Here is a 13,615-nt window from a genome sequence, read left to right on the forward strand (position 1 = left end):
TCTGTCAGCACAGGTCAGCTTTGCTTATCTGAATTTCAGTATGTGGTAAAAGAAAGAAGAGAAATTTGCAGGTGTAAACAAGCACTTCACTGTTTTCTGTACGTGGCTTATTATCACATTAAACACTTAGGACAGAGCTGCTTTTACAGCTGAAAGAATTTACCCAATTTAAGAGTGCTCAGCTGAGAGTGGAACTGTAGAGACAACATGTCAAAGTGGTAAATCTGGCACTAGTGGTGAATAGGGAAATAAAGCTTTTGGGTATAACTTTTATAACTTCAGAGCAAATGTCTGTAATGGCTAGTCAGTCTTGCTTGGTGTTTAGAAAAACATTTAGTCCTATAAGTAGGAAAATTCTGTTAGGTCATTTACTTCCCTTCACTTCTTTGTACAATTGCTCATTTGGCAAGCTGCCCCTCTGTGATTGACTTTAATGAAAACTTTGACTCCAGATAGCTTTTCAAGCTTTTGCTTAATTAACCTCTTGTGTGAGTGTGTCAGAATTATTCCATGTTTACTTAATGGGAAATGGAGAAACACCGAGTGCTTTGGATTTCCTTGCTTCTCAAAGCTCTGCTTAGACTCCTAGAGGTGCCTATTTCCACATGCAATGGTAAAACAGGAATAAGTTTGCTCATGCCATTGATGTTGCAGACAGAGCACTGGGAACCCACTGCTGGAGTGGGGAGATGGGCAATCCCTGCCTTCTCAACAGCAGGACAGAAAACTGGTGGAGCTGATAATTGTATTGTGATTAATTAGCAAGTTGCTCTTAAAACTGAAAAAGAGCTATAGTCTTTTAAGACAGTAGAAATAAGTAAAGCAGCTCTCTGCTACAAACTTTGATGTTATGCTGCTTGTAAGTTGAGGAAATAAGAGTGGAGATCTTCTTGATCAATATTTAATGTGTACAGAGATCATTCGTATAGAAGGATTCATGGCCTGTAATTACTTTTCTAATGCCTTTATGGGACTTCCTATACTCTCTTTGCTCCCAATATTAAATAATGTTGCTTTTGAAACATAAACTTTATGAATTGAAGTCTTCATTATGAGAAAAATCATTTAGAAATTAAGATTTTTTTTATTTTACTTAATTTTCTCTTGAATTAACAAAAATAAAATATTTTACGAAAATAATGAAAATTAGGTTTGCATGTAACAATTCTTCCACTCATAAAATTACAATGAACTAGGTGTTAAAATCCAAGGATGGATGTTATGCTGTAAGACTAGATAGTAAATGTTGGTTACTTTATGTGTCATGTTACCAACCTTTGAACTACAACAGATTCCATCGATCATGAGTGTGTAGGGCTTGAATATTTTTTTAATGACTATCTTAGAAATAGAGGAAATGTTTTCTTTGGGTTCTATTTTAAAACAGATCTTTTTTCTTTCTTGGATGTTTTTCTTTAAAAGTTTTCTTAAGTTCAAAAAAAACAAAGTAGTGATGTTTTTGACAAAGCATTGGTTCGCAATGGATAAGCAATCATGGATAAGCTTGCATTTTTGTCAGAATCCTGGGGGAAAATGATAGTGTGATGTGCAAAGGCCTTTAGAGAAGCATGGGCTGGTTCTGTGCAGCTGTGGTTGCTGTAGCAGCTCTCTCTCCCTGCTCCTCTCCCGCAGCTACGCCGCGCTCATCGCCGACTGGCCCGTGGTGGTGCTGGGCATGTGCACTGTGCTCATCGTGGTGTGTGCCCTCGTGGGAATATTAGTTCCAGATCTTCCAGATTTCTCTGATCCATTGCTGGTAAGCCAACATCAATCAGTTGTACTGCCAAATAAGTATTTTTTTTTTTCCCCAGTGGAACCAGTAAACAGCAATTGATGCAGTATTAAATCATGACATTGGAGCAGCAAATGATAATAGAAAGCTGCAGTTGCCATCAGAGAATGTTACCCAAGTTTCTATTCCCTCTGATGAAGGCCAGGATCTGTTAAAGGAGAGGGGATTCTAAGTACCTTCTGGGGATCAAATAATAGCCATATTGAAAGGCTAAAACTAATTTTTATCAAATTCTATTAAATATTGCACTTTTTTTTTGCTATCATGAATTGTCTTAAGGATGAGTACCTTTCAGGATTTTTCATTGAAAAATGGCATTTAATTATTATCCTCAAATAAACTGTTCCTCTAAGTTACTAGCATTTATAGGATAGTATGTGTATCTGTACATATCCATATGTAATAGATAAAGCTTGAAAACTTAAAGGTCATGGCATTCTCAATTAGTGAATTCACAGATACTGGAACAGGTGTTCAACACTGAAGAGAAATACTTGATTAAATTTAGAACAAAGATCTTAATTAACAGTATTTTCATTTGCTGCAAGAGATTAAATATGCAGAAAGATAAAAATTATCCCCATAGATGAGTAATTTGGAGAAATTGAAATTGCTTTTTGTCTATCTTTAGAAAAGCTCTCTGGTAAAAGGAGGTTTGCTAAAATTGTTTGAAAGTCACTTTCAAAATTATTTAAATATTTGCCTTATTCCTGGAGAAATAGAGAAGAAATAGTGGACAGTTTTTAATCATATATAATCAATAAAGAGTGATAATTGAGATACAGAAGAGGACATTGTAGAATGCCCTTTCTCTGAAAACCAAGTGTTGAACATTTGATGGACTAAATCATCATCTCTTCTCAGGGAGAGCAGTAGGACGTGCAAGAATTCTTAATTCCTCATCACTCTCTACACTCAGTCATTATTTTGTCTGACTTATCATAAAGCATTTTACCTCTAAAAGTAGATGCCTGGAGTAATTATGCCTCATAATGAAAACTATCCATCACTTTGATCATGTTGCTGCTCTCCCCTTTGAGCTGAAGAATGAAAAGCATTAATGGAATTTTGTGCTTCTCTCCCCTTAGGGTTTTGAACCCAGAGGGACAGCCATAGGACAGAGATTGGTCACATGGAACAACATGGTGAAAAACACAGGGTACAAAGCAACACTTGCAAACTATCCTTTCAAATATGCAGATGAGCAAGCTAAAAGGTAAGGCTTTATAGTAAAAATGTCTTTTGTTTTATTGGTGGCTTTGTATGTACGTCGTGCTTTCACCAGTGCCCTCTGAAGTTAACACCTATACTGCCACTGATTTCCATAAACACAGAATCTAATATTCTACAGTTCTTAAGGCCTTTCATATCAGGCTGGATATTTCTCATTACAAGCTTTTTTAAAAAAATACATAATTTTACTTTCCTCTGTGGATATTTTGAGTACTGGACTCAGTGTCCTTTCATTTGAAGTCTCTTAATTTAAAGAAAAACTAAATTACTGTTTTGGTTTTTGTACCAAAATCACATTTGTAAAAATATGTTTTATCTTGTGAAAGCTTTTAAGCTGTGTGACTTGTTTGGATGGTGCTTCTTTTAATAATTTCTTTTCTAAGGTAAAACTCTTTGTTCTGGTTTAGTCATCAAGATGACAGATGGTCAGATGATCACTACGAAAGAGAGAAGAGGCAAGCAGACTGGAACTTCCACAAGGATACCTTTTTCTGTGATATTCCAAGTAAGTGGAGAAATGATACAAGGAAAGCTAAAAACTTCAGACAGTTTGGAATTTTCTGAACTCTTCTGTATATTGTATGCCATATTAGGATAACAATTTTTACTTAATATATAAACACAATAAACACCACCTTTCTCCATGCAGAAGTCTTGGTGAAATTGGGCTGAAATGTCTCAAAGTCACTTTTAAAATTATGTAAAGATTTGCCTTATTGGTTCTATTCTATTGGCTCTTTCTCAGAATAAACTGTATTTACTTGAAGTACTTCCTTTAAGTGTTTCCATTTCCTGTAAGGAATTTCATTAGTTCTTGGTAGTACTGAACATTGTAAAATCAGTGTTTAGTGTGTGGCTAGAGATGTAGTCCTTAATTCACTTGGGAAGAAGTTGTGTTTTGTCCATGCCATTAACTTAATTCTAAAACACCTAAATCAAAATACTTTTCCTGTATATGTCTTAAAGGCATCCACCAGTTATATTTTGTACAGAATGTAAGGGTTTATTTATGAAAAAAACCAAAAAACAAACAAACAAAAAAAAAAAGACACACAGAAAAACTCAACAAAGAAAACATCCCCCTTAAAGAAACAGAAATAAAAATAAAATGTCCCCACCTTAAAGCCCTGTAGGCTTATGAAACTAAGTTAAACTAGAGGACAAAAAAGACAAAGTCTTTTGACTTTTTGCAAGGCACACTGCAGAACTTTGATAAGTCCTGTTCTGGCAGAGAGGATGTAGATCTTGCCTCTATTCATAGAAGGACCTGAACTCTTTTGTGGCTACTTCCACATGTGAGGACTGATAACAGAGCACAAAAACACAATTGTGAAATTAATTGTTTAGATTACTTGTTCTATGAGAGCAATGACCAGGGGAAACTGGGGTGATGAACAGATTTTTATTCTTTTTTTTTTCAATTACAGTATGGTCTTATATTGAAGTGAGAGGATGGGAGCAAAGTCATCATTTCTGCTCCTGTGAACAGAACCAAATTAGACTGAGAATATCATGAGTGAGGGAGAGGAAATGTACTTGGTACTCTGCTGAGCATTAACTTGAAGCAGAATTAACTCCTCCTATCCAGGCTGCTGTTCTGCACAGTCTCACTCTCCTTCTTTCCTCTGCTGTATCTGCATAGTCTCAGTTGTGACAGTCATGAAGGAATTGTGTTTCTATGGGAAAATTTGCCAGTCTATTATGTAAAGAAAACAGCTGGCTTCCTCTTGACCCACTTTTGTCATTCCTGGTATCTTTCTTTGTCTGCTCAAGGACCTCCAGATTTCAGTTCCCTTGATCCTGAAGCATGGTTGGAGATCATAAAGCACTGGCCCTGAGTCTTTTCATTGCAGCCTTGTGGAAGGCAAAAATTCTGCAGCTTCACAGCAGTGGGAAAAACTCAGCCTTTTGGGTTTTTGGAATATTTTAATTAATGTGATAATGTTTCTTAACCCAAAATACTATGCTGTCTTAGGCAGTACTGTATATTTGCATTTGTATATTTGTTTCCCTTTTGAGTTCTGCAGACAGATCTCACTGCCACTAAGTAATTATTTCCTTTCCTAAATCTGTCTTCTGATAAATGCAATTTAATTTGTAATTTAAGCTCCATGTGTCTAAACTGTGGAATTCTTGAAAATGGCCTCAAGGATATCACAACAATTTCCACTGCAGTCATTTGCTTCTAAGGCAAAAACATTCTTGTAGAAACAGCTTTATAATTATTATTTATATTCCCAAATGACTTAGTAAATCAGCCTTTGATTACTATTATCAGTGTACTGCCATTATGCTGTGCCAAGAATTTCATAGTTTGCTGATTAGATCTTTTGATTTTTATTTTGTTTGTCATATTTCAGAAGATAGTTTGCTTGAATAGAAGTCTGTAGAGCTTCTGAGTGGTATGTAATATTGAAGATGCCATATTTACTATAAGCACTTAAGGGAAATGGGAACTTTCATGTGGAGTGAGTCTTACAGATAAACAGCTCATCTTGAAAAGGAGGTGAATTCCCATGACTCGACAAAGATTTCAAATGTGTCATTTTTTGCCTCAGCCTTTGATACCAGGCCCACCCAGACAAGCAGTGAAAACCCCCTTCTGTAATTTCAGGTGATCGCTATTCACGGGTGGTGTTTACATCAACAGAAGGAGAGAATTTATGGAATTTGAATGCAATTAAGTCAATGTGCAATGTAGACAACTTGAGGGTAAGTCAACATGGCATTTGTTTCACTTGCAGCTGCAGAGCATGCATTTGGAGCTTTGTTTTACTGCCCACTGCCATCTAGTAGCATATGAGAGAACTTTATGTGGTTTAACTCCTGTCAAATGGTCAGTCACCACCTACATGCAGTTAAGAACAACTTTCAATTTGTACATCAGGTTATATATTGGGGAATTTCTTTGAGTTTTCTACTAATAGCATCCAGAATGGGTTAGAAGAGGGTTGCTTCAGAAAAGGACTGTCTTAACTTTTACTGTGTATTTCCTCATAGAATATTATTCCATGGAGTTTTGTTCTTGGGTCCCAGCAAATAATTGATTTTTCTTGTGTTTTCACCTCCAGGTGAACTAGTTATAATCTCATAGTATATGCAGTTTTCTCTGACACACAGTGGATCACTCAATTTTTTTTTTTTTTTTTTTTTTTTTTTTTTTTTGTTAGTTTACAATAGGTTGGCAAATGGACAGCAAAGGAACTTAGGTAAAATAGCTGGAAATACAGCCCAGTTAATTAGATGTTGATAGTGATAATTGAAGAGTAATACTAATTTTCTCTTTAAACTTTATTTTATCAGTAAAATGCCAGCTTGCCACTTGCTGGAGTGAACTCCTTTGAACCTCTGAGTAACCATGAACTTTTGGTTCACATACTGAGGACTTTGGATGGAAATAAAGCAGTATGTTTTTCACCTGCTAATACTGAACAAATTATTTTCATTTTGCTCTTATCCAAAATGGAAATATTCATAGACAACGTGGGTGGCAGGCAGCTGATGCAGGTAAATCCCAGGTAGTGCAGGTCATTGAAAAGCAATGCAATCTGAATTAAAAAACATCATTCTGTTTAATAGAAGACAATTAATTCCTTCTGAAGATGACCTCTGTAATGGTTGCATTACTCCTGAGAATTTTTTCTTTTGTTCCTCCCCATCTGCTCACCTTGATAATAATGTATTATATCAAATACTGCTATATTTTCTGAGGGAAGGATGAAACTACTTTACTGTAACAAACCAGCTGTTCCTTTAAAATAAGAACACTTCAGAAAATGAAATTTTTGCTGTATCATCTACACCCACAGTTTTGTAGATATTAATAAATAATATCGTTGTAAATAATGTTTTTGTAGATCTTTATTTGTAAATTACTTAGGAATAAAGTAATTTAACACCTCAGCTGAGCAGAACAACAGTGCACCATGGTAGCAGTATTGATTTTTAGCTAGTTAGTATAGAAAACAAATTAATATGGTTAGGTTTTGCTATTATTGCTAGTCTGTGCATGTAAATTTATTATAAAAATTAGATACTCAGGGCTCAGAAAGGGATGAAGATTTTTTAATACTTTCTTTTTTAAATGCTTGTTACTTATAAATAATAAATATATAATAATAAATAATAATAATTTTAAATTATTTTTGCACTTTATGGCAGTTTTTAAGTACTTCTAACACTTCTTAGAACTCACAAAGTGCTGTTCTATGTTCCTCTTCTGAATGCTAAGTTCTGCTGGCAGCCAGTCCCCAGGGAGGGAGAGGATGCTGACTTGCACTGCAGCCATAACAAAAAAATCCATTATTTTGGTGACCTCCTGATCTTACAGACTCTTTTCTGGCTGTAGTTATTTTTGGTTTTGAGTTCATGCTTGTTTAGGGCCACAGTTCTATTGAATTAAGTGGTAAAGCTTTCTGTATTCAAAGAGAGGAAAACCAGGCACTGCTTGGTGGCAATGCAAACCTTAGAATTTTTATATTTTTCTGATGATAAGCAGGATATCAGCACCAACTAGTATTGGCTTTAGTACAGAACTAACAGCATATCCTCTATGTATTAATTGTATTCCCATCTGCTTGTAACTACTTTAACTATAGGTTTTACTGACACTTAGGGGCTCTACTCTGCAGCTGTTCAGCATATGCTGGTTCTATAATCTTCATGGAAACTGTATATACAAAACAGTTATAGGAGGTGTTCTAATTTTTTTATTACTTGGATAAGAAGAGGGTTTTTTTTCCCACCTGTTAATTGCAGAATGTTTTCCCTATAAACTGTAAATAGTTATTTTATAAACTTTAATGACTGTATATTATGTCTTCAGGCTGCTTCCCTAAAGCAGTGGATTTGTGATTCTCTGTCACTGCAGAGAGCCATTTGGACAGATGTGCCCACAGATGTGTGCAGGTTGCACAGTTTTGTTGCCTTGCTTGTTCCAAAATAAATTAAAGAGGTGCCAGTGGCAGACCAGGTCTGGAAACACCAGAATGACCTTTCCAGTTCCTTTGGATCACCAACAAAGCCCAATGCTACAATCTATTAACGTTTTATGTAGTATTTTAATGAGCTATCAGGAGCTAAGTTTTGTATTTTACTTTCTAATTTCCAGCTGCTAGCTCATGTTACTTTGTCTATGGCAGCAGTTACTTTGCCAGTGAATATTTATGGCCTGCAGCAAGTGTAGAAGAACAGTATATAAACCTCATTGTCCCATCTTGAACCTGAATACATGGGGACAATCCAATCCAATACAATCCAAGACAATACAATCCTTTCCTCCCAGTTTGCCTATTATATCCTCATAGGACTAACCTGGAGATGTGCCATGAAAAACACAGATATGCTATTCCAGTGCTTCCTTTTATTTAGTAGGTTGTTCAGTTTTTCCTGAGTTTGCATGTGTGAGTGTTTTTATCTGGAAACAATCAAATGTGAATTATCCTGTTTTTTTGGAATGCCAGTTTGTTATTGTTCAGAAACTGGTTGACAAAATTTGGTCCATATTAAAGCTTTTATAACTGCTGAGAGAATCCCCAAGTGTATCTTTTGGTCTGCATTATGAAGGATTGCTAATAATAAGCCTGTGCAGAGAAAAAAGAGGCTAAATGGTTTCTTTCAGATCACCTAAATTTAAGGCATACATGGGCAACTGTTTCAGGGTGCACTCCTATGAAATCTGAAGCACATGACTTTATTTATGTGATTGTATTAATATGTTCATTCTGTGTAACTTGATCAAAAACAGAACTTTTACATATATCTTAACTATTTGAAGGACTAATTCTACTTTGTCACATATAACAGAAGCTCTGGTTTTTGAGACTTTTATTCCTCGTGCTCTCCAAAGATTAAGTTTTCTCAACTTGAGAAAATTTCCCTGATTTAACCTTGTTACTTAAGAGTTTCACTTTTGGTTTATAGTTACCTTCAGTCTGTGTAGAAGTATCTTGTGATTTAGCTAAGTTGTGCTCTTACTGTCTTCAACTAAATCTGGAGTATTCTATAAGTGAAAAGAAAAATACCCCATAAGGGATTAAGACTCATTTAGTTCAGGAGAATCCTCAGCCAGAATGTGCTGTGCACTGTTAGTGCAGTGTTCAGAGGCATGACCTGTTATTTTGGGGTGCTTCAGGGCAGTGGAATTACCTTGTGCTTGTGCTTTGGAAATCCTGTATCACTTAGGGACATGCAGTGCCTGGGTGGTAGCAGAGCTGTTTGGGAATGGTGCCTGCCAGCTGTACAAGAGCTAAAAGAGACAAATAAAATCAGGGTTGGAGAAGAGAGATGGGGTGATGGAAGTTATGGTAAAGCTGTCACATCCTTCCTTTCAGGTTGGTAAGTCCTTGCCTCTCCTAGGAACGTCAGGATATGATTCCATGCAGAATGAAACTTCACTGATGTATGGCTGATTGTTTATTCTCAGGAGTATAGCATGAGATAATAGAAGAGAGTTAACAGTCCTCAGTCTGGAAAGAAAACATCTCAGTGGATCTTCAAATAATGCTCTTAACGCTTCTGCCAATTCTGTGCCACTGTGACAAGTCTATGCTGGCTGGTTTAGTCTGCTGCATGTAAGAGGATACTGATCAAAAGCAGTGTGGACTTAAGAATTCAAAATGCTAACTCCAGAGGACTGTAAACTGAATTTTCATAATTTAAAGCTGTTTCTTGGGTTTGTTTTTTTGGTTACTGAATGTTTCAGGATTTTTCTCCCTGTCTGTCTTTATACAGATCAGATCCCATTCCCAGTTTGGTGATCTCTGCCAGAGAGCCACTGCTGCTTCGTGCTGTCCCAGCTGGACTCTGGGCAACTATATTGCCATTCTGAACAACAGGTCCTCGTGTCAGAAGATTGTCGAGCGGGATGTGTCCCACACCCTGAAGCTGCTTCGCACCTGTGCCAAATACTACTACAATGGGACCCTGGGGCCAGACTGCTGGGACATGAATGCCAAAAGGAAGGACCAGCTCAAGTGTACTAACGTGCCTCGCAAATGTACCAAGTACAACGCTGTTTACCAGATCCTTCACTACCTAGTGGACAAGGATTTCCTAAGCCCAAAGACAGCTGACTTCGTCTTACCAGCTTTAAAATACAGCATGCTCTTCTCCCCCACCGAGAAAGGGGAAAGCATGATGGGTATTTACCTAGATAACTTTGAGAACTGGAATGCTTCGGATGGTGTAACAACCGTCACAGGGATTGAGTTTGGAATAAAACATAGGTTGTTTCAAGATTACCTGTTGATGGATACTGTGTATCCTGCCATAGCCATTGTAATTGTTCTGTTAGTTATGTGTGTGTACACCAAGTCCATGTTTATCACGCTGATGACTATGTTTGCAATAATTAGTTCCTTGATTATTTCGTATTTTCTCTATCGGGTAGTATTTAATTTTGAGTTCTTTCCGTTCATGAATCTCACAGCATTGATTATCCTTGTTGGGATTGGAGCAGATGATGCTTTTGTCTTATGTGATGTTTGGAACTACACAAAGTTTGATAAACCTCATGCTGGAACCTCTGAGACAGTGAGCATCACGTTGCAACACGCTGCTCTTTCCATGTTTGTCACGAGTTTTACAACCGCTGCTGCCTTCTATGCTAATTATGTCAGCAATATCACAGCAATCAGGTGTTTTGGTGTTTATGCTGGCACTGCCATTCTGGTGAATTATGTTTTGATGGTTACATGGCTGCCTGCTGTAGTTGTATTACATGAACGATACCTTCTCAATATTTTCAGTTGCTTTAAGAAACCTCAGCAGAGGGTATACAACAACAAAAACTGCTGGACAGTGTTGTGCCAAATGTTCCACAAGATTATTTTTGCAGTCTCAGAAGCATCCAGGATATTTTTTGAGAAAGTTTTGCCATGCATTGTTATCAAATTTCGGTATATTTGGCTTTTCTGGTTCCTTGCCTTAACAATTGGTGGAGCATATATCGTGTGTGTGAATCCAAAGATGAAACTGCCGTCGTTGGAGCTCTCTGAGTTTCAGGTATTTAGATCTTCTCACCCGTTTGAACGATACGATGCAGAATACAAAAAGCTTTTCATGTTTGAACGTGTCCACCACGGGGAAGAGCTCCACATGCCGATTACAGTAATCTGGGGTGTCACACCTGAGGATAATGGTGACCCTTTAAACCCTAAAAGCAAAGGAGAGCTGCAGCTAGATACCAGTTTTAATATCGCTAGCCCAGCTTCACAAGTTTGGATTTTACGTTTCTGTCAGAAGTTAAGAAATCAAACCTTTTTTTATCAGACAGAAGAACAAGACTTCACAAGCTGCTTCATTGAAACGTTTAAGCAGTGGATGGAAAATCAAGACTGTGATGAGCCATCTCTTTACCCCTGCTGCAGCCACTGGAGCTTTCCATACAAACAAGAAGTTTTTGAATTATGTATCAAGAGAGCTATAATGGAGCTAGAAAGAAGCACAGGGTACCATTTAGATAGCAAAACCCCAGGGCCTCGCTTTGACCTTAATGACACCATCAGGGCAGTGGTGTTGGAGTTCCAAAGCACCTACCTCTTCACACTGGCTTATGAGAAAATGCATCAGTTCTACAAAGAGGTGGACTCATGGATTTCCAGTGAGCTTAGTTCTGCTCCTGAAGGTCTTAGCAATGGTTGGTTTGTGAGCAACCTCGAATTTTACGATCTTCAGGACAGTCTTTCTGATGGTACTCTGATTGCCATGGGCCTTTCAGTTGCCGTTGCATTTAGCGTAATGCTTCTTACAACTTGGAACATAATCATAAGCCTTTATGCAATAGTTTCAATAGCTGGAACTATTTTTGTCACCGTAGGTTCTCTGGTTCTTCTTGGCTGGGAGTTGAACGTGTTGGAATCTGTCACAATCTCGGTGGCTGTTGGCTTGTCAGTGGACTTTGCTGTTCATTACGGAGTGGCGTATCGCTTGGCCCCTGACCCCGACCGAGAGGGGAAGGTCATTTTTTCTTTAAGCCGTATGGGTTCTGCTATTGCCATGGCTGCCTTGACTACATTTGTAGCTGGGGCAATGATGATGCCCTCGACAGTGTTGGCATACACTCAGCTTGGCACTTTCATGATGCTTATAATGTGCATTAGTTGGGCTTTTGCAACGTTTTTCTTCCAGTGCATGTGCCGATGCCTTGGGCCCCAGGGCACCTGTGGCCAGATCCCACTACCAAAAAAACTGCGGTGTAATGCCTTCTCTCAGGCCTTTTCAGGAGCCCAGGGGGGCAGAAATCAAAACAAATCACTTCCTGTTAGCAAGTATCAGCTGGACTCCAGGAGCCAAAAACCAGAAATGGAGCATGAGCACTATGAGCTGGAACCTCTGGCGTCACAGACCGGAATCTGTAACCCTGCAGAGAAAGTGACATACGAAGAAACTCATATCTGCTCAGAGCTCTTCAGCAGCAGGCCCCAAACCTCATGTGTGCCTGTGCATCCAGCCTATAATAGTGAAGTGAGTAAAGGCATCAAAAATGTTGCTAATTCTGCTGTGCTGCCGACATCTATTGACCAGCACAGCATATGCCCGATTTTCTCTCAAAACAGGCAGTGTAGCTGTCCTGATGCATATAAGCAGGTGGCAGTGAAGTGGAGTCCACACTCCTGTCAGCAGTTAAGTGACACCTTCTGTTACCAGTGTTCTTCCCCAGGGACTGTGCAGATCCAAAGCTCTGTAGCTCCTATAAATGCTTTACAACAGGCTGCTGAGGGTTATGTGCATCCAGTCCAGCATGTCCTCCATTGCAGCTGCCTTCAGGGAAGGCTGAAAAGAACGATGACACAAAACTCCCTGCCGAAAAATTTTTTCCTCCAGTCTGTGCAACAGTTCCAGGCACATCAAAGAGTAAACAGGACAGATACACATGCTCATCAAAACCTAGAGGAAAACGTAAGAACTGTTCCAAAGGTGATGAGCTCCTCTCAGTTCCTCTGCCGAAACGCGGCGCCTCTAATAGTGCGTTGCTCTGAATGTGAGAACAGCGTCTCAAATAACCAAAAGGGATTCTACCAGCAGACAGACAAGTGTGATGAAAAGGGTGGTACAGAAGCAAACGGGGTGGAAAGCAAGAAAGCCTCTCTGCCCAAGCAGAAAAAGAAAGCTGAGAGCAAGACAGATCAGCGTTCTTTGCAGAATGACCGAGGTTTGAAGGCTGACCCAAATGATAAAAAGCACCTGCTGACCAGGTCAGGGAGAGAGGCTCGCTCCGAGGCTTGCCACGAGAGCTCACACTGTTGTGGCAAGGCAATCACAGTGAAGTGCAATTCTGTTGACTGTCAAATGCCAAACATCGAAGCCAATGTGCCTCCTATGTTAATGCGCCCAGAACTTTCCAGTGAAAGTTTGTTAATAAAAACGCTATAATAAACCTCTCATTTGGCAATCCTGCGTCTTTCTTTTAAAAGTAAGTTTAAAGCACTAGAAAGGAAAATCCTGAAGAAATATGAATTATAATTTGCCTTTTGGAATGAAAAATGTATTTTATAGAACAATAACATTTATACATTTCATAAAGCCATTATATGTAGTAAAACCTGATGTTGTCCAGAATGTTTTTTTGCTATAACTAATAAGGTGGGT

At 38.3% G+C, this 13,615-nt stretch overlaps 1 protein-coding gene across 4 annotated transcripts in view; it reads left to right on the forward strand.

Annotated features, from left to right (window-relative positions):
• DISP1 (dispatched RND transporter family member 1) overlaps positions 1 to 13,410 on the forward strand; it is an 84,350-nt gene extending 70,940 nt beyond the window's left edge. For 3 of the 4 annotated variants that reach the window (XM_056488551.1, XM_056488553.1, XM_056488552.1), the window contains exons 4-8: positions 1,633 to 1,756; positions 2,881 to 3,008; positions 3,433 to 3,530; positions 5,640 to 5,737; positions 9,758 to 13,410. In XM_056488551.1, coding sequence (XP_056344526.1) covers positions 1,633 to 1,756; positions 2,881 to 3,008; positions 3,433 to 3,530; positions 5,640 to 5,737; positions 9,758 to 13,399 — 4,090 coding nt within the window. In that variant the 3' untranslated portion in view covers positions 13,400 to 13,410. Of the gene's footprint in view, positions 1 to 1,632; positions 1,757 to 2,880; positions 3,009 to 3,432; positions 3,531 to 5,639; positions 5,738 to 9,757 lie in introns of those variants that run through there. The other variant, XM_056488555.1, reaches the window with a different exon arrangement.
• Positions 13,411 to 13,615: the final 205 nt, after the last annotated feature.

This window comes from Oenanthe melanoleuca, chromosome 3 (assembly GCF_029582105.1).
Source record: "Oenanthe melanoleuca isolate GR-GAL-2019-014 chromosome 3, OMel1.0, whole genome shotgun sequence".
In the NCBI taxonomy this organism is placed as follows: domain Eukaryota; kingdom Metazoa; phylum Chordata; class Aves; order Passeriformes; family Muscicapidae; genus Oenanthe; species Oenanthe melanoleuca.